This window comes from Danio rerio, chromosome 25, assembly GCF_052040795.2.
Source record: "Danio rerio strain M-AB ecotype USA chromosome 25, GRCz13ab, whole genome shotgun sequence".
NCBI lineage: Eukaryota > Metazoa > Chordata > Actinopteri > Cypriniformes > Danionidae > Danio > Danio rerio.
The window spans coordinates 19,600,085-19,622,674 of NC_141045.1; the positions used below are offsets into that span (position 1 = coordinate 19,600,085).

Genomic DNA, 22,590 nt, shown 5'->3' on the forward strand with positions numbered 1-22,590 from the left:
TAACTTAATTTTTTTGCCCACATATTAATTGGAATGAACTAATTTTTAAACTGTGATCTATTTTGTTTTTATTAGATTAGCTTCAGTTTTGGCTTTGAAACTGACAAAAGAAACTGTATTATGCACAATGGGCATCCTATTGAAAATATTAATTTAACAGAGAGATCTGTTGTACTCGTATATGCTGAGCACTGTATACAACAACACTGCAGGCTTCCTCTCTTCCTGTGGTTCTCAGGGTTTCTCTCAATAATTTGAAAATTTCCACTTAACCAAGATCTTCAACCCACAACAGGTGTATGTCTATCTTTAAATTTTCCACTCCATCAAGAGAAACAAACGTTCCTCTAAACAAAAAAAATTGGAGCAGGTCTGTTCTGTGCAGGTGGTGTTACAGAAACAATACGAGTGACCTCTTTTCCATTTCTCCATCTTTATCTGTTCTTCTCTCGAGCAGAAGGTCAAAGAGAATTTCCTGACATTTTCAGGCCTGGCTAACTGGAGGAAAGGTTCGTCTGTGTGAAGGCTAAAGATAATGTTTACTTTCCCTTGCCTTGTAAGCAAGCAACCACTTTACCATATGTGAGTTTGCATGCGAACAAATCCATAAACAGAGGCACATGCTCGAGCAGACATGCTTTTACAGAGGCACACATGCATATGCTTCCATTATCTTCTCTTTGTTCTTCATTCATGAGCAGGTTTCTTCAGCCCTTTTCAGAGGCCCACCGGAGACAAGGGGCCTGTGTTGTGCACAAAGAGCTCGCAAGCACACCTGCTGTCTGTACAAGACTGTGAGCTAATCAGGAAGTGGTTGAAGAGAAGTTTGCAGCAACAACAACAGTCTCATGCTGTCACATTTTTAACATGAATACCTGTCATTACCTGTCATAATAACTTTGTAATAAGTATTTTTCTGTTATATGTTTTATATAAAAATGTATTATACTTATCATCTATTAAATTGTACAACATTATAATATAAATTAATGTAATAAAAATATATATTAACAATTGATGATATATAATCACAAGTCCACAAGAACTGGAATATCTTGATATTTATTTCAGTATGTTGATACTAGGGATGGCATGGTGGCATAGTGGGTAGCACTGTTGCCTAAAAGCAAGAAAATCGTTGGTTTAAGCACCAGCTGAGTTGGCATTTCATTGTGGCTCTCCTGGTATTTACATGGGTTTCCTCTGGGTGCAAAAAGGTGAATTAGGTAAGCTAAATGGTCCATAGTGTAGGCGTTTATATCCTGGTCCTCCAGGTTGGGGGTTGAGCGATGCGCCAATGACCAACCTCGTATAGATTTTATGTTCCTTAACACCTACATGGTGCAGGGAAACATCAACTTTGATATAAACGGCCCTGGGAGTAAGAGTAAGTATGTATGTTGGTACTAGGGCTGCACGATAATGTAAAAATTGGATACTGCTATATGAATACAGTTATAGAATAGTACTATTAGATGGATTTATGGGGAGTATTCAGGTAAAGAAATTGAATAATCAAAACGCAAAAAATGCTTTTCTTAATTTGCTTTGTGAAAATATTTCAAAATTCTTAGATAAAAAAAAATGTTTTGTTTTCCTTAAAACAAGTTTTTCCTTTAAACAAGCACAATTATCTTCCAGTTAGGCATGTTAAAATATCTTGTTTTCACAACAAAATGTAGACATTCTAAGTAAGAAAAAGTTTTTTTTGTGTGCATAATTTGTATACATTCTGTTTAAATACAGTTATTAATAACCTTACTGTAGCTCCTGCTCAACTTTAATCCAGACTCAGCATTGCATATCTTGTGATGTGACTATTGCAGGTGCACATTGCGATATTGATATTGAAACTATATATTATGCAGCCCTATTTGGTACATTAAACTGAATCAAAATATTAAGAAGAGGACGGGGCTTTCTTTTTGGACATCACTGCAAACTAACATTAAGAGGAGCGTGGTTAAGAATATTGTTGCTGAAACTGACGTCAACAGAGGAGGACCGACACTGGATATGTGGAAGCAGGTGGTCAGACTTTGATTAAAGATTACTAAAAAAACTTTTTTTTAGCTGATTAACTTGCAAAGATTAATTCTCCAAAAGAAAAAGAATTATGGCTAGACTTCAATATGAATTAACAATAATCTATTATCTGCATTTAATAACGGTCATAAATGAGAAATAAAGCAAAAAACTACAACAACAACAAGTAAACGGTGATATTGTCATACAGGTTTTATAACATCACAATCCGAATGATAAAAATAGCTTCAGTCTACAGTGGACATCACTAATCCTCTATGATCTGACCCAAGAACTTGTATTTAATAAAGCATGCTTCTCAGATATCTTTTTATTCATCCATTTATTTATTTGGCTTCAACTGCTGTTGGAGGCATTGTTTTTATGTCAGACTGTTGGGCAGAGTTTAGCATAGCGGCTGCAGATAGAAGGATGTGGCGCACAAAGCAAATAAGCACCGCTGGGCCCTTCTGTCGATTGGCTCTCTGCTTCCGTCTGACCTCCACCCAGAGGAAAGCCACAAGGCTGCGGCTGTTCCAGAAACAGTAAACAAGGCTGCAAGTGTCTCTGAGGACACTTCCCCAATCGTACTCTATCCTACATACACATCCACAAACCATTCATGCAATCACAACAGAGACTCCGGCTAGAATCCATTCATAAGGGCCTATAGCTAAGTAATATATGTGATTTAGAGGACATAAACTTAGACCAAGTAAAAATGTGTTTGACTATTCTAGAAGTCTGGACCATGACAGTCTTTGCCACTTAAAAAACATGAGCGGGTTGTTGTTTTAGCTGCAGATGTCTTATCAACATGACTTTATTGGGGTGAGACTGCTCCTCTAATCCCCCCTCCTGTCCTTCCTTCATCCTGCTTTTTGTCTTTTCATCTTGTGTCCTTTTTTTGCATTGTTAAGTACAATGTCCTCATTTGAAATGACACAGCTGGATGTCTTTAAGCTAAAATGAAAAAAAAAAGTTTGGTGTGTCCCCCTCTGCGGGCTAGAGGAAGTTACCATTGGGTTGAGGGCCACCAGGGTTGGGTATCCATCACAACGGGGGTCCCTCGGATTCCTCGTCAGATCGGTCTAATTGTTGGTTTTGTTGCATAAGCAGGACCTGATTGTCCAGGCAGGTCCTCAGTTTGTCTTCGGTCAGGGTAAGACGCTCCTCGAGGACAGCAACGGTCTGAGATGAGAACCAAGAGTTTAGGTGTGGTAAGATGTGCTTTTGTAAGTAAGAAAGAATCCATTGTATATTGTTAATATTGTAACAAAGAAATGTGTGGGGAAATCCAGATCATGTGGATTCCTATTAAAATTACTATATTCTGCATGCAGAAAACTTGCTACATTTGCACATGGTATTTTTTTTTTGTCAATTTGATCACAAATGGACAATGGATGAATGGGTCAATCTGGATTGCTTCTATGGTGTAAACGCTTATATAGTAAATTGATTCTATTCTAGTACTTACCTTTTTGTTGTTGGTTCAAACACAAGGGGGGAATTCCAAATAAAGTTTGTAAATATTATTTACAATAATTTGAGCTTGTTCAGTTTTGATCACTTGCTGATGCAACCAAAATTGATTAGAATGGAATGCTATCATAGCATAAACTCATGTTGTTGAATGTACGGAAACATTGGGCTGGGCAATTAAACTAAATTAAAATGGCAAATGTGATTGGCCAAAGCTGCAATGATCATGCACACTTTGTTTGGTGAATCTCCTCTGAAAACCAAATAGAAAGAAAAAAACAACAAAAGCCCCATTATTGTATTATAAACAGAAGATTAAACTTTTTCATTGATTCAATGTTAATAATATTCAAGCAACTATGGAATCATCTCACAGATTTATTTCAAACACCCAACTGATGTTATGAAGTTCACTAAGAAGTGACTTAAACATCTGTCATTATCACAGATTGATTATCCCCGATATCATTATTGTCAGATTAAATTTCTTCCGATTTATTTATTTTTAAAATTATTTTTAATGAATTATTTTCATCTTTATTTTTGTTAGGACAGTATAGATAATTGACAGGAAAGCATGGGGAGCAGAGAGAGGGGAAGGATCGGCATAGGACCGCGAGGCGGAATCGAACCCGGGTCGCCGCGAGCACCGGAGTGCGTGTGTCGATGCACTAACCACTAGACCACTAGCGCCGACAAATTTTTTTCGATTTTGAACGTGATTTTGTTTAGCTTGTCAGTGAACCATGACTCTGTAATAAATGCTGCTCCATCTGAAACCACATGCTGGAGGTTTATTAGAACTGGCAACTTTACTGACAAAATAAAAAATGAAATTGAATTTTTGATAAAGTGCACTAACCAGACAGGGTTTAAACTGTCAACTTTGTGTGACTTGAAGGCCAAAATGTGCAAAACACAATGTCCTATTATCAGTCTTGATTCTAATAAAAACCAGTTCTGCATTTTTGTGGCTTTCAGAGCAGAAATGAAAGCTGCTGTTCTACATGCTGTTATCTACTTTCATAATCATATGTAAAGTGCACAAGCTTATTCTCAGTATTCCACTGAAAGGACAGAAAAAGCCCATAGATGCATGCATTCACCTATAAACCTTTCCCTCGAGTACTTGTGATCTGATCAATGAAAAAACTCACAAAAAAAAAAAAAAGGCCAACTTTCGCTAAAGTAGCTTATAGTAGTGACTAGAAAAACATGCTTTCTGTTTTTCTTAGTACACTAAAGCAGGACTATTCAACAGATTAAGATGACCTAAAATAAATTCACCTGGGTCAGGATGTCCAGCTGCTGTACAATGTTCTCCAGAGTGCTAGTAAGGCTTGATGGAATACCAGAGCGCTCTGCTGGAGATGCTGTCATGCCGCCAGCAAATCTTTCCTCTTGGTTTTCATCCTCTTCTTCTCTGGCTTGTGTATGAGTCCGAAATGGACCTGAGTCCATTCCTGAGGTGAACTGAGCTCTGCTGCTTGATGCACCATCATAGTTTCTTGCATCCTGGGGAATAAGGAAACCAAAACAGAAAATTCTGTGATGATTAATTCACTATCGAGACAAAAAATGTGCATCATTTTTTTCAGCAATTTGAAGGAAAGGCAATAACATTTTAATTTGTTCTTATTACTTAGTTGTTGTAACTCATTGACAAAGCCATATAACTTACTTTCGTTTGTAGAACAGAAAAGAAGATGCTTTGTAAATTGTCATAAGTGCTTTTTTCATTGAAATAATCGATTCAAGAGTTTGCCCTTGCCGATGATTAATTATAAAGCGTGTTTGGCATGCTGTCCCGGGAGAGAGCGCCGAGCTTGTGAGATCCTCAAGCACGGGGCTCCTTGCAGGGCGAGAGGGGAGTCTGAGCTTAGGTAGGTCTCGAGAACTCTTCTGCTTGATTATGAATTGGCTATGGACATTGTTTGCTGAAGTCATTGCTTGCCTATAATGACGATTTAATTTGTCAATTTATTCATATTACCATGTTTTGGTCTGTGGGAGGAAACTGGAGTGCCCGGGGAAAACCCATGCAAACATGGGGAGAACATGCAAACTCAGCATGGAAACGCCGACCTGGCCAGGTAAGGTCTGAGCCAGTGACGTTCTTGCTGTGAGGCAATAATGCTAATTATTGGACCTTCGTGCTGCCCTGTTGAGAAATGGGCGGGGGGAGTAGGGGTGGAAGGGGGGATTCTTCAAGACGAAGATGGCTAAGGTAAGATGCTTTGGTTATTTATAGTGATTTAAGCATCGTCTGATTGGTGGATTGTGCGCTAGCTAACGAGGATCAGCTGCCATCAATCATCAGCGCGTGCTCCTCTAGAAATTAATTTATAAATAAACTTTACTAAATACAATACAAGTAGGTTATATTTAGGTATGTTTCACTCTTAAAGCTATTTTATGGTTTGATAAGACTTCAAAAGGGCTAGTCACATCCTTAATGCTACCATATTTTGCCAATGTACCATTGGCTGAATATCTGATGCATATGGCACATTAAATGGGAAACATTTTGGAAGTTGTTGTCTTTCTTCAGATTGTCACAATGTTTAACGATCTGCCTTTGTAACACCAAGGTCTCATCTTACACCAACTTTACTGTGACAATGAGCGCTTATAAGGATCAACAAAACAGACATTCAAAAGCATGTGACATTCACAGCCTATACTCTTTAAAAGATATAGAAGGACAGTTTTGCTTGAGGCACTTTGTGTAAAAAAAAAAAAAAAAAGCATGACTGTGTTTTGTAAGGACATTGCTTTTGTATTTTCACACAATCAAACAGGTAACTGAACAAAACAAACTGGTCGATAAAAGTGTCTCTTCACCAGTGAATGCTGCAATGGAGTCCAAATCTAACAAAAACTCTGGCTAATCAAGACTTCTCGTTTTTGAAGTTGCAAAGTTTGTTTTGTATTCTACAGATGAAAAACTGTCATACAGTCTTGAGCAGTTAATTAAGTTTAAAGTTCACCATGGTAGCGATTACCTACAAAGGAGGAAAAAGCACAACAGCACTATCATGTTTTTAGTTATTACATATGATAGAAATACAGAATGAGTTCATGGGCCTCTGAGCCAATCATGCATAGCCTACAACAAAAATCCAGACCAGCTCCAGAACAGAGACACAAAGCAAGGAGGAGGAGGAGGAGGAGGAGGAGGAGGAAAGGAGGGTTATACATTCCTGTCCTAATGCAGGAAGAAAATCGATTGCAGCCCCTTACTTCCTGTGCAGCGTCCTGACTTCAAAGCTCAGGCCTGAGAGAGAGCATCACAGCCTAAGAAGGGAGGGGAGGAGGTGAACAAAGCTGTCAGTGTGTGGAAGGGTCGCTTCTGGGGTCCTCCAGCACCCACCAGCCACATCTGGGCAACATCTGCTAGACTCATTTACACACACACACACACACACTACGATCCAAACCCTGTATCTTCTTCCTATGGGTTTAGTTTGTGAAAAACAGCTCTTGGAAAATACAATCTGTACCAGTTGTCGTGATTTTTGTAGTTGCAAAAACTATGGAAAAAGTTTCCACCTTTTACCATGATTGCATCATACTCCTTTTGGGAGATCTAATATAGGTTCTTTTTTATAATCTGTTCTAACCCACAATAGGTACTTCTAGTTATGTAAGTGTGCGATGATAGTGCGAATGCATCAGATCAGGGTGCATATTTTTGTGATGACGGATTCTTTTTCAGGCCTCAATAAAATGTAGAACGACAACCAACTGGAGGTCAGTGGTTCAAAATCCCAAATCTTTGCATGAAAGTAAGTTGAGCTTTTCATTGATTAGGGAGCAATGCACACTGTTTGAAAGGACCCTGTAAATTGGAACACCATCCATGCATAGGGCTTCTCCTTTAACGAGCTGCTTATTTGAATTAAATAACAAAGACAGGCTAAATATACAGAGCTATGGCTCACATTGACTAAAATTGAAAACCACTGCTTTAGGTGATTTTGTCTCTTAGTTTTCATTTTAGCTCTATCAATGAAATCACATTCTATCTCCATTATCATACATCACACAAATATGACAACCAAGACACAATGAATAGTTGTTGAGTGAGACTTGGTTCTAAACATCAGATTTTGCCAGGATTGCATCACACTCAAAATGGTACAGATAAACAAGACTGAATGTTTTCAGCTTGTCCTCTTTCAACCACTTTCAGCGGCAGCTGTGCAAGTGTAAACGTTCATGTGTTCGAACAGCCATGAAAAATCATGTCGTCTCCAACTACTGACTGAACATGTGAGCGATGCTATGAGAAGTATATGCAAATTAGGACCAAAATCACAGTTGCCATCCATTCATTTTTCATTTGCAGTATTTGCTTTTCTTACTCACTCACAAGCCAAGTAACATGAGTTTGTTTGGTCAACAGTACTCGCTATTGCAGTGATCAGTTATGTTTCAGACCGAGACAAAATACTTTCTAAGGTAGTAACTAGAGATGCTTTTGAACTTGTGATAAACAAGGGAGGTACAGTAACATGAGCACTAATGATCACTAAAAATAAGCTCATATCAATAAAATAGAGGGCCTTAAGGATTGCATCATGTCATTTTTCTTGAGAAAAAGATTTAGTGGTAAGGCAGTGGCGCAGTAGGTAGTACTGTCGCCTCACAGCAAGAAGGTCGCTGGGTCGAACCTCGGCTCAGTTGGCGTTTCTGTGTGGAGTTTGCGTGTTCTCCCTGCCTTCGCGTGGGTTTCCTCCGGGTGCTCCGGTTTCCCCCACAGTCCAAAGGCATGTGGTACAGGTGAATTGGGTAGGCTAAATTGTCTATAGTGTATGAGTGTGTGTGTGTGAATGTGTGTGTGAATGTTTCCCAGGGATGAGTTGCGGCTGGAAGGGCATCTGCTGCGTAAAAACTCGCTGGATAAGTTGGCGGTTCATTCCGCTGTGGCGACCACGGATTAATAAAGGGACTAAGCCGACAAGAAAATGAATAAATGAATGAAAAAGATTAAGTTAAGACATTATGATGGCAAAGTAGTTTTAAGAACAAAATTCACATGCACAATAATCTATAACATGCATTCCGCAAAATAAATAAAATTATAACCTATTCGTATGGACACAGGTCATTAAGTATATTGCACAAGAAATTGAATTAGAATTATTCTCCAAAGCTTTCTAGGAAAAAATATCAGAGATAACCTTTCCAAAGCACAAGCTGATCCAACATGAGACTTATGTTGTATTTTTTTACGGTCTTACGTAATTGCACTTAAAACTGCCTTAAAGCAGAAATGTCAGACAAAGCGTTTTGGACAAAGAATTAGCCGTTGTTGCGTAGCGAATTAATGACCTCTTCTTCCAGTGCTTTAACAGGGTACCTGGGGTTGCCGGTGAAGTCTTACACTCTTTCTGTTCCCTTTGTAATTTATGAATGGAAGAATATGCCTTTTCCTAGAACGTGCACTTCAACAACCTCAAAAATCAGTATTGCAGTATGAAGTTTAAAGTGGACACAGGTGGGTCATTACAGTCTGAACATATTCATTCATCTCCGAGGCCAAACCGAGGGTCTTTATGCCAGCGGAGTTATAATTTATGTCAACAGGCTTGCTGGCCGCTAAGCAGGTACTTCACTGGGCCATTGGGAATATTTATGAGCTCGCTCAACAACGACGAAAACCTCCCAACAAGTCTTTGAAATATCACTCTGTTGCTCATTGAACACCCGGGAAATGGAGCATAATGACTGGATACTTGACAAGATCAGAGCAGCAGTTGAATTCGTGTCTGGTTGTGTACTCATTAGGAAAAGGGAAGACACCTTCTCAACAGCCTCCTTGCAACAATATCGGCTCCTCATTAGCGCTAATATTAGAACGATCTGTATGTGGTGGTGCAAGAAATGTCAAATCGTCCTTCATTTGCAGGAGAAAGACTGAAAGTCCTAAAATGGTTTGTTTTATTTCAAAAACCCATCCTTAATGAACCACTCAATGGTCTTGTGATAGAAGATGTTTTCCTGTCATGCCATGTAATGCTATTAAAGCAAGATTTCTTATACAAGGAAATCCTTATTGAAACCAAAGGACACATTAGCTTTTTGACCTGCTAGCCTCTTCATACCCTGGTGTCATTTTCAGGGCTCCATCTCTTTCTTTTACAGTGTTTCTGTACATCAGAGAATGGTTCCTGGCATGTGAAGTATATGGATAATGGGGTTTAAGCTAGTCTCTAGCTGGAGTCACTGGATAGATTAGGTTTCATATTAGCGTGCACATGTTCTGTTCTTCCTGCACTTCTAACAGGGTCGATAGTATTAAAGTTGAGAAGGAAGTGCCAGCTAAACCCACTTATTTTAATAACATTAGCTTTATGTTTTTAGTTTGATTATCTTTTTTAGGTTGAGATCAGAGGGCTGAATGTACAAAGTCTAAAAATGTATCTGTGAATCCAAAATGGAAACTCAATTTAGCCTTTTTTGAGAGCATGACGCATCTGATGGGGGAAACAGGACATTTTTTTCCTAATTTCTTAATAGAGTAATGCCTTGTACATTACCATTTAGCTTAATGGGCAAATGTTATTAATTCAACCTAATGCAGTGTCATAACCAATGAAGTTTTATCTATCCAAGTGCATCAATGATGCACTTATCAATTGCATCTATCCACATGCAATTCTACTTTTAACTATTTTACTAATATTAATGTTCAGTTGTTTTTGTATGCCTGCACATGTCTGCATGTGTTCAATAATTTTTTGGGAATCTATATACGTTACAATTCATAATTTCTATATGTAATTAGGAAACAACTTCTAGAAACTTTTTATAAATACAGTTCATATCTTTTGTAATATGATAAGCCAGTTGCATTGCAATCTGGAAAGTTCATTGAACCAAAAATCACTTCGCTGCTATGTCAAATTATCATATTCGCACATGTCCTACTTCACCCATTACGATGATGGCTATTTTTGCAACCCAGCTCTGACACTTCTTTACGATATGGTGTATTTGACCCTCCTGCTGGCTGGCCTTGTGGAAAAGTGAAACCAACACTTGTCAGTCTGAAATGTAGGCCACATCCTGTCAGGGGACCAAAACCGCAGCTGTCTGGAGAACCACGAGCCTCGCACAGGAGGTCAGGTGATGGGTGAAGACCAAAAAACACCCGCTTATTTTTTTGCTTTGGTGTGCATCGGTGCTCAGGAAATGGTCTTTGAAATGGGTCTTTGTCTGAAAAATGAGGAACACACACTTCCGGGACGAACACAAACCCTGACCCTGGGCTTCAAAAGCAGAGCTGTTTGGTTTAGTCTTCCAGATGAAAAGATAGAAAACACAAAGCCATCCTGAAAGACTGGAATATCAGAGATGTAAGCTATGGCAGAGGGAAGCAGACACTTCCTTTTTCCCTCTCACCGTCTGTTCGTGTATCAAAAACCAGCGTTCATACTCTCGCCCACACGTTGGCTTCAGGGTAGATAAATATCCGTTTTCAGAGATACCACAAAAACTGCAGCATTTTATAACTAGTGCTGTGACTAAGTGGTTATGTCACATTTCGATTGAGACTGAAGTGTACACCATCATAGAGAACAACACAGCGAATGTAGCAATAAAGCGCACAGATAGCTGTCATTGCCCTTTCGAGTGCCCATACCAAAGCTGACCTGAAACCACTGAATGCCAAGTCCACAGGATATGATATAACTCACTTATGCAAAGCAGCCTGCGCTGCTTCAATCTAGAATAAATAGAATGGATTTAAAAACAATCAGACACAATGATCATGATTATTTGTGGATTCTTTTAAAGTAATAGATTACATTAAAAGTTAAAGACTTGGAGTTTGAGAGTTGGTACTGAAATCTAAAGCTGAACACAAAAAGTGGGGATCCCTCTATGAAAGGGGTAATGAGGGACAACGGATGCTGCGTTCTGACCCAATTCATATTTGGAGGCACAGTTTCAGATCCCACAGACTGGATGAGTCATCTGGCTCATTCGCGCGCGCGCGCACACACACACACAGACACACACCGAAATGATTGCAAATGCACTAAAATCAGGCTGAGGGAATCACAAAATGGAAACACATTAAAATTGGAAATAATGTAAAGGAAATGTATTTTTATCTGAAATGAAAAGGTAGTAAGTGCCACTAAAGACAAGGCAGGCAGACATTCCATCACTCCTTAAACAAAAAAAAATAAAATAAAGATTCAAATGTAAAAAATGATATATTTAATAGAGTAAATAAAGTAATATAGCTTTTTATATAGTGTGTTTGTTCGGTACATAAATCTTACTAAATTTTTAAGGTGCTAAAAAAAATAAAGAAACATAAAACCAGTACTTTCCCACACGTAAGAGCTAAGCTGCTAACAAATGACAGGAACTTGGCTTTGTCCCCATACAACAGGAAGGGTACAGTAAGGCCACCAAGTTCCTGGAAACCATGTCCATCATTTCCCTATCCAGCCTTCACACAACTCTATTCATTTCCACTCAAGGGCCAGTGACTCACCGCGTCGTGATAGAGAATTTCTGCATTAAATAACATTGTGAATCCCTTGCTCGCCACCTAAAATGCTTGTTTTGTCTGGGACGTGGCACATTTTGTTATTGTTTGCACCCTGTTGCCTGGAATGCAAACAAGGTTAAACATACAGGCTGCAATGTAGGTGGTGCTGGTGTCAAATGAGGATGTGGAGGAGGAAATGTAGCCCCTCAGAGAAGGCAAAGATGAGTCACTGCAAGAAAATTGAAGGTTAAGTCTTGAAGAAGCAGTTTATGCACTATTTTAATTCCTCATAACGAAGACTTAGTATCTTCAGGTAAAATGCCACTGTAAAAGTGGATAAAAATGCTGATGTTAAAAACAGACCTGGTATGACACAATGCTGGCCTTAGATTTGGTTAAAGAGGAAGAGGAAAGACTGGTGAATGAACAATTTTAGCTCATAAATTGCAAATAGTCTTCACAACAAAAGGAAAAAATGAGGAGAACATAAATTATATTTTATTTTAAATATATAGGTTGACATTTAATATATATTTTAATTCTCTATTTAGAATTATCTTCTAGTACTTGTAATATCAGGATCAACAACATTTTGCTGGTGAGTATTCTGAACAGAACCATGAAACGAAACATGGGATGTTTCATGGTTTACCCCAGTTTGGAAAATGATTTCAAAGTTACTCAAATATTCTGTTATACCATTTTAGGGTATATGCAAGTTGTTGTTTTGTTTTCGAAGACTATTTAATTTATTTAGGAGTTTATTTAGAATTCTTTCAGCAAATGAGCATCCACATCAAAGCTTATGATCAGTCCACGATTCAGTAAAGATCTGAAAAACAAATAGCTTTTACACCAACATCCTACAGACCAACTATAGACTTGAACATTGTGAGATCACACTTTATTTTGATGGTCCGTTTGTTGAATTTAAGTTACATTGCATCTAACTGCCAACTAATTCTCGTTAGATTATAAGTAGACTGTTAGGTTTGCGTTAGGGTAAGTTGACATGAACGTCAACAAAGTTTCATATAGTCAGTTAAATGTCTGTTGAAGGAGCAGTATCAACAGATATTAAGCAGACAGTCTACTAATACTCAAGTAGACCATCAAAAGAAAGTGTTTCCATCTCAATGGCTTATTTATCTCCACAGATAAGATATCGAAAGATTCCTTTTTAAGAAATCAGTGTTTTTGAAACTAATGAATGACAGCACAAGTCAATGATTTATTTTATTTATGTAGCATGACATGTTTATGAATTTAAAATAATGTAAATGTTTCTCAAATAAAATATTTTCAACAGGGGGAAATTGATATTTTTATCCAAGGTTATCATATCGTCAGAGTCTGCGAGTCGATTACAAAAAGAAACAATTCCTCGATTCCAAGCATTGAGAATTGGGGTTAGGGTTAGAATTTCTGACACTCTTGCTAATAATGATCAGATGCATTTCGTCAGATACATTCGGTTCTATCTGCGTTCTGAATGATTTTGAGATATTGAGCTTCAAAGTTTTTGCATTCCATAGCAAACAGTATGTGTGTAACATTTGCTTTTTAAATATAAAGTCTTAATATGTAAACAACCTATAAAAAACATCCCATAATGTAAATAAATTGTCATTTAATAAGAATATGTCAATAACTCAATTTTAACAAAAATGTCAGATAGAACCTTATAATTCTAAGGTGACGATTTTCTAAAAACAGATTGGGTTGGACAGTACATAAAAAACAGAGTTACGTTTCCTCGTGAGATGAGGCTGGTAAAGACAAGATGAGCTTAAGAGAGGGTATGAAAGAGAAGTGTGTTGGCTCAGGTCAGACTCACTATAGCAGATACAAATTGCTGCTGGTTGTGGCAGCCGTAATGTTTGAGAGCCGGAAACCATTAACATGGCATTACGTGGCGGATGGAGGGCAGGAAATTAAATTGGTCTGCCTTTGAGTAACTGATGTCACAGTTCTCCCTGTGGGTAATTGATTATTACTGCCTTCCGCTGGCTAAGAGCAGTTTGGATGTGGGTCATGCAGGGATGAGGAAAACAGGAGTCGGATGAGTTTGATTCATTCATTAATCTCACTGATTCAGTTCCTGAGTTCAGCTCACTCTTAGTCAGTGGATTACCAGCTAACTTTTAGCCCTCGGTTTAAACTACACATAAAGCTATTATAAGGCTTCAGGACACCTTAGGAATTAGAAAAGCTGTGTTTATTATACTTTTAGCTCCCATGCTTTCACTCCTTTTTATTTATGTTTTCAACTAACAAAAAAAAAAAAAAAAGAAAAAAGAAAGGATTAGGACGTCATGCAAGATTCATACAAATAAAACATTTATGCAAAATGAACAGCAATTGATTATTAAATAAATTTTATTATTTAAATTTAATAGTGTTACTATTCTATTTATTCTTTATTTTAAAAAAAATATATTTTGTAAATATTTATTTTATGTATAACTTTGTATATTATTTTATAAATAAAAATAACTTATTCAAAACAAACATTATTAATACTGTGTGATAATATAAATATGTGCGTATGATTAGTACAAAACAACTAAAACTGAAATATTTTTTAGAATATATTTTTTAAACATTTGTTAAAAAGTATTGTATATTATTTGTAATAAATGTCAATTATTTATACATTTTGCAAGCAATTTATAAAATACAGTTTTTTGGATAATGGTGATTTTCTAATTCATTTTATGTAATTGTTACTATAACAATTCATTATATACAATACATAATATAATAATTTGTTACATTTGTATCAATTCTAAATAAAAAAGACTTAAGAATAAAGCATCGAATCATGAATGAGGTCATTTACCAATAATTACTAGTAAAAAGTACAGTAACTAAACCACATGCAGAAAAAAATATAGGTTACGGGCAAACCCAAGCTGATAATTAAGACACATATATGTCAGTGTACATAAGCAGGGTGAGAAAAAAAAATCCAAAGTCCAACAGCACTTCAGAAAAACCAGAAGTGCAATAAAAACGAGCAGTAAAGCACGTACTTATCTGGCCTTCAATTCAGGACTCTGCAAGTAAATGCGAGAAAGCAAAATAAGGAATAATTCTTACCATACTTCTCGAGGTGATTGATTACATTAGAAAATTGTATTTATATCACGCTTTATGACATTTAATGTTTAGATATGCAAACAAGGCAATGTTTACTTAATGAAAATGTGCAATTAATTTGCATACATTTCTACCGCAAAAATCTGAACTCTCCATTTTTAACATTTGATTTAAAGGTTTTTAAGAGACGATTTTGTTATTATCTTTTATAACTTTATAGTTCAATAATTACTGCAAACATAAGCATAAATCATTTCTGTATTCAAATGTTATATACGATAAGGCAAATTAGAATAAAAATATATAAATACAAAGTTTAAAAATACATACACATATCTCTCTCTCTCTCTCTCTCTCTCTCTCTCTCTCTCTCTCTCTCTCTCTCTCTCTATATATATATATATATATATATATATATATATATATATATATATATATATATATATATATATATATATATATATAGTCTGGTGTGCAGTATGTATGAGCTTAGATTAATATACTGCCTTTAATTAAGTATTGTAATTGAACTCTACAGCCACAAACTAATGAGGTGCAACAAAAAAAAAAGGTACAAGCGTATTTTGGATGTTTTCTTTACATTAGACAGCAAAAACACCCCAAAAGTCTCGAAATGGGGGATGTAAAAGAGTTTTGGCCTGCAGTGTCTTACTTTAATGCACAGATCCACTGATCTCCCAGCCAATGATTAACAGCAGGGTCAACAGCCCAATGACTGTAAAAGCTTTGCTATCAGCAGGCGATATCACGCGTCCAACTGACACCTCATTGAGACGTGTTGAAGCAAACCTCCATCAGCAAACTTTTCACATCCGCTCTTCTGTTTTTTTTTTTTTTTTGTGGCTTTGCAATCAAAAAAAGATAAGAAAACACTTGCACAAGGTTAAATGAGAACACGATGTACGACCATGTTGTAAAGGTGATACATAAAGGCCATGTGTTGCACATGTGGCACGTTGAGCAATCATAGGGGTTAATAGAGTTGTCATATAAAACTCTCATAAAGTGGGTGGAATAAAGTGAGGTTATTTTAGGATGAAAAAAAGGGGAATTGAGCTAATAATTCCGACTTTAACTCTATGATTTTTTTTAAACACTGCATTTTTTCAATGCAATATTTTCCATTACAACTAATTTTCTGTAAAATAAAATTACATAAATAAAAAAATAACGAATAATATGAAACATTTTTGTTTTATTTATTTATAACTAATTAACAAAACACAATATAAACAAAATATACACCCAAATAATGATTTGTGCTTGTACAATCTACTTATTTAAAATGCACTGAAACACAATTCTGGAGATTTTTTTTCAAAACCTAATGGTTTATATGTTGTATCTACTTAAATTTATGTTAATTTAATTAATTGATTTGTGTTGAGACAAAATGAATACATTGTGTAAAAGCCTGCATTTTTACAGTGTACAAATTTGATACACAGTTGAACTACTTTTATAACAAAACAAAACCAAAATACTTCTGACAGCAAAAATAAATAAATAAATGAAAAAAATAAAAAAATAAAAATACAGAAAATTTCAAACAAACAACCAGTGATTTTATTTTAGCAGAAAACATTCTAATCATAAACAGTTTGAAAAGATGTTTGGCACATGTTGTGTTTTCAGATGAATGTTCATTTAGATCATTTTTCATAAACCAAGTCACTGAAAACACTTTTATGATGAGCTGCTCACGGTAAATGATCACAGTGCTGCACTTCAGATAACATATATTTCTATAATTACAATCTAATCGTTACAATCTGATAATAATTGAATATTCTCAAGTTTTGTGATGTGACACTTTCATGTTCTCAGGTACTGACAAGCATTTCACATACTTTCTCGATGAGTGTTCAGTGTAGGACTTAAAATTTTTAGTAAGTCAACACACTGAAAAAAAAAATACACTGGATCTACTACATTTTTTTAGGTAAGTGGTTGCAAACAACATATATGGGCTGAACTCAAGCTAATTAAATATAGTATTGTTCAACTTTGTTTAAATTCATCCCATACTAGGGCTGGGCGATAAACTGTTTTTATTGAATAACCCCAGTGTGAAGTTTACATCGATTTTTTGAATGAAAATCGTTTTTCACCCTTACACTTCACACTCCCCTCTGTGTTACCGTAGTTCCCTCCACATTTGCCATAGAAACACACAAAACAACATGGCAGTAAGCCGGGAATATAAATGTTGCTCTCTTTAAAATGAAAACGAACACAGTTGCACAAACACACCTGCCAAAAAAAAAAAAAAAAAAAAAACTCGGACATAATTCAGGGCTCCTAGTCATGCATTCACCATCAGAGATGCTCATTTAAACCTGCGTGCCACACCTTATGTTTGTAATGGATAAGACAAGTAATGGAGAAAACGAGCACACATGAGAGGAATTGTTACTGATCTGATGTTTATTCATTAATTTTCTTGCCGGCTTAGTCCCTTTATTAATTCGGGGTTGCCACAGCGGAATGAACCGCCAACATATCCAGCACGTTTTTACGCAGCTGATGCCTTTCCAGCTGCAACCCATTTCTAGGAAACATCCACACACACTCATTCACACACACACTCCTACACTACTGTAAATTTAGCCTACCCAATTCACCAGTACCGCATGTCTTTGGACTGTGGGGGAAACCGGAGCACCCGGAGGAAACCCACGCGAACGCAGGGAGAACATGAGGCTCGAACCAGCGATCTAGTCACCTTCTTGCTGTGAGGCGACAGCACTACCTACTGCGCCACTGCGTCACCTGATCTGATGTTCAAAATCAACAATGCTGTTTTCGGATAAATGAAGTGGCCCAGCCTGACAACACTGACAAAATAAAGCTTCTTTAGTCCGGTCTCTTTTCAAGACAAAATCTAAAACAGATATAAAATGGTAGGGATTAAGCCACAGGAAGGTTGTATAACTCTTTTTTTTTCGCGATCTTACTTTCTCTTTCTAAGATTTCACTCTCTGACATGTACCTCGCAGGACTTGCGTTAGGGCTCCCCCTACCGTAATATACCTAAAATACAGATTGCTGTAAAACTCGCCAATGGCAGGGAATGGTTTTCTCTAGTTAAAACCTAGAGATCATTTATCAAATTACATATAAATCATTAATAATGTCCTTCAATTCAGTCACATTCAGCGGCCATCATCCTTGAACCAATCTCTATCATTGTAAGCTGCTCGTTTTTATGTCTGTTCCGTTGCTCCATTTGTTAGATGTTTGCTCTCACTTTATTTTGCAGTCTGAAGCACGACAAACACACAAATGCCTAATTTGCACCACAGGGTCTAATCGCATCTTTTCATTGCCTTCACATGTAAATCCCTCGCACTTCATCCGGGTCAGCTTACTGCACAGGCTGCAAAACAATTCTGCCCACTTCTATGTAATGTAATGATTGTGAGGCTGCAGGTGAGACGTCATTTTTCGAGAGACACTCAAATACATCATGTGTGCTGCGTATGCAATGTCTTTAAGTCATGTAAAACAATTAATTGCAAATTGAAATAAATTTATTTTAAATATAAATTTGGAATTGGATGTTTTATGAGATTATTTACATTTTGTTAAATGTTTTAGTGTTTAATTAAACAGGATTGCAAAAATTTGCGACTTCGTTGATTTTGCATCGGATACAGTGATCGCGGAATTGCAAAAAACTAGGGGGTCTATGTAGTTTACTTCCACTGTAATTGTATGAAATGGTGTAATTTATATTATTATTATTATTATTATTATTATTATTATTATTATTATTATTATTAATATTATTATAAAAGTCTTGTATGCAATTATAAATAGAGCTTTTGAAATTTGATCTTTAAAATGGCAATTTTTTTTTTTTGGCTTCAACTCCAGACATTTTTTGTGTGGGAGAAAAAAAAACTATTTAAATCGTAAATCGATTATTTGTAGAAAAACAAAATAATAAAAAAAAAATCAGGGATTTTTTAAAAAAAAGGCCATATCACTCAGCCCTAGCCCATTTAAATTGTTTGCAACCACTTACCTTCAAAAAATGTAGCAAATCCACTGTACCAATTTTTTATCACATTAAATGGGAACAATAAAAACTTTAGAGACAGTTTTCATAACTTGTGTTTTGAACTAAAAATCTGCCAACATTTTGCAGTCAGCACTTCTGTTTCCGATCTCAACTCCTTCTTATTTCTTTCTTCCTCCATCTCTCTCTTTCCATCACCCACTTCTGCTTTAATTTGGAACTCTCTTGCTCAACGTCGGCTGTGCACAGCTGCGGCTTAGACAGAGTAAAAAGACTGTGGATTTTCCATTTAAGAGTGGGACATTGTCAGAAATGACCAGCTCTAAAGCCACCAGGACTCCAGACTGATTCAAAGCCATATTAGCTGTGACAGAACATCGTGATTAGTGAGGCACGACTTCCAATTATGACTCAGTGGCAGTGCTGAAATGAGTCAACACGTTGATACCAATTAAAACCTGCCATTTCGATGTGTTTTGTCAGACTAATGAACGAATGCATACTTTTTAGTTAACCTATTAATTCAGTTCAAATGATCCAGTCAAATTTGTAGTTAAAGACTGAATGATATAAACTGATCAGTCTGAGTGAATGTCCAGTAACTGATTCATATGATCCAGTCAGAGTGAATCTCCACTTAATGATTAATTAATCCAAAAGATCCGAATAACAGGCAAACAATTTACAGATTTCAAGTGATACAGTTAGAGAGAGATGCTGTATCCCAGTTTGCATACTATCCGTCCTAAATAGAATTTGAAAATAGAATTCATATGTCCCAAACCATAGTGTGCTGAAAAGAGTATGCCAAAGGTTCCCGGAGTGTTTACTCTCTTTGGTAAAAATGTAAAGGGTAGAACAGTCCATACTCTAACCACTAATATTGCCTACAATGCATTGCACATTGGATCTGAACTTGATTAGAACTACAAACACAAGTAAAAAGTGTAAATAAACTACAAAAATGGCAGACAAGCGAGACCAGCCGTCAAAGGTGTCAGTAAAGTTGTTTGAATGACTATTAATTAATATCTAGCCAACTGGAAAATTTTTAAATTGTTTTCCGTGTTACACCTGCAACAACGTGAACTTAACTAAATATATGTTTGGAGATAAACTTCTGAATGCATAATTATCCAAAAACCTGAGGTGATTTCTTTGCAAGAAAGAGAAAAAAAAGTACACAAAAGTACACTTTTTCATTCACAAAAAGTACATTTATGGCGTAGTATAAGTATGCAAATCTGGATGCAGTTAAAGGAGTCTCCACTTAAGGATTCACTGATCAAAATGATTCAGTTAGAACAAATCTCCAGCCAACGACTTACTGATTCAAGTGATAGTCATAGAGAGTTGCCATTTAAAGATTCTAAATGATCTGGTCTATGATCTGATCAAAATGATCTGGTAGGAGTTAATCTCCAATTAATGATTTACTGAACATAGATACGGATAGAAGGATTACTAAATAATGAATTATGCATTATACAAACATTACACATATAATAAAATGTAATATATAAGCTTATATACATAAGTAATAAGATACAATAATAAACAAAGAAGATTGCTTTTATATTAGCTCAAAAAGACTTGGAAAAAAACAATCTTGCACTTTCTCTCCAGCTTGTTTTTCAGCTCCCCGCTGAGTCTAATACCGGCAGTCTAATACTGTATCCCTCACAGGAGTCTGGAGTGCGTCTTTCTGTATCATTAACCTATTTTAAATCCGCTTTCAAAGAATTATCCACTTTTTATAATATTTACCCCTCTCTGCAAACACATGTCAAATGACGCACTCGACTGGCATGCTAGTAAACCATTTCCGCATTAGAAAAAGCTTAATACATAAAACAAATGTGAAATGTAAAATGTAAAAGTGGAGCTGGCTGAACCATTAAAGCTCGTGTATGAGCCATTAATAAATACCAACTGCTGGATCAGTGAATCAAGTCTTATTAAAATTTTTTTTTTAAATAAAATAAAAAAATAAAAAACTTCATATATGTACATTACCCGTCAAAGGTTTGAAATCAATTATTAAATGTTTTAAAAACATAGGTCTATTCTGCTTAAAATTATAGTAAAAATGTGAAAAAACTTAAAATAACTGCTTTCTTATTTAATTTATTGTAGTTTAAAAGTATAGCTTACTTATCAGCATAATTACGTTAGTTTCAGAAGTCTATTAATATTATTATCGGTGCTGAATACAGATATACTGCTATACTTCATATTTAAGCTGCAAAACATTTCTATTAAAATACTTTTATGTTTATCCATCAAGGATACATAAACTTATTCGAGAATGAAAAACATTCAAAATTGACATTTACATAATTTAAATTTATAAGTGATATTTATACTTCTATAAGATATATTTAGATTTAGATCTACATCTTTTTATTTAGAATAAATGCTGTTATTTTGCCTTTTGTTTAATCAAAAACTCCTAAAAAAATAAAAAGTATCATGCAGGATAATAAACATTTTTAACACTGATAATAATAAGAATTACTATTATTATTAATTAAGTACTGATAATAACTATTTATAACTAAAGCAATATATATAATATATTCAATATATTATAATGATTTCTAAAGTATGAAGTGACACTGAAGATTGAAATAATGATGCTGAAAATACAGCTTTGAATAAAATACATATTAAACTACATTTAATAATAAAACTTGCTTTTTGAATAATATTTTACAAAAACAAATAATAAAAATAAATCGACAACTTGCTGCACAGCTTTTTTGTTGAGTTGACTCAACTTTTAACCCAAGTACGGCACTTGACTCAATTTAAGTTGAGTCCACTTTTTACAGTGCACTTTGTGTATTTATGCCCAAATGAACGCAGAATAGTCTATTTCGAAAACCCAGATTTCTGACAGGTAGTGTTTTCTTTTTTTTTCTCAGTGGTGAGTTTTAATCTTGCAGAAGGCAGTACAGTGCAGAGTGAAAGTTCAGCTGTTTGATTGACAGCTCCAGCAGCAGGTGTTTTGGGCTCCAGCTGAGCCTCTGCCCTTCACAGAGCTCCGTCAGGGAGCCTCAGTCTCAGCATGCCGCCTCTCAACTCCACCATTACTCCCTAAACTGGACAGACAGAGCCTTCACGTCAAATCAGCCCAGGAGAGACGGGCCCTGCATGGCGACTAGTGTGTGGAAGGTTCAACCTGTTCCTATTACACACCAGGAGTTCCAAAAGGGAGATTCGAAAGGTTGTCACTGCTTTTTAAAATAGCCCATTTTAGCCAAGTTACAGAGTTTGAAAAACATATTTTTTATTACGGATGCAACCATATTTAAATATCAATTACCTATTAATTTATCAAACTACTCCATAATTAAAAAAAAAAAAACTCAATTAACTATGAATACAGTGAGAAAAAAATATTGATTAATAATAT

General features: G+C 35.9%; 1 protein-coding gene across 2 annotated transcripts in view; it reads right to left on the reverse strand.

Moving 5' to 3' along the window:
• Positions 1–2,223: 2,223 nt before the first annotated feature.
• The window catches only part of poc1b (POC1 centriolar protein B), a 69,397-nt gene continuing 49,030 nt past the window's right edge, over positions 2,224–22,590 (reverse strand). Inside the window, exons 11-12 of one of the 2 annotated variants that reach the window (XM_087310482.2) lie at positions 4,798–5,025; positions 2,224–3,216 (exon numbers count right to left, since the gene is read on the reverse strand). In XM_087310482.2, the coding sequence (XP_087166608.1) occupies positions 3,079–3,216; positions 4,798–5,025 (366 nt within the window). In that variant the 3' untranslated portion in view covers positions 2,224–3,078. 2 annotated transcript variants of the gene reach the window in all.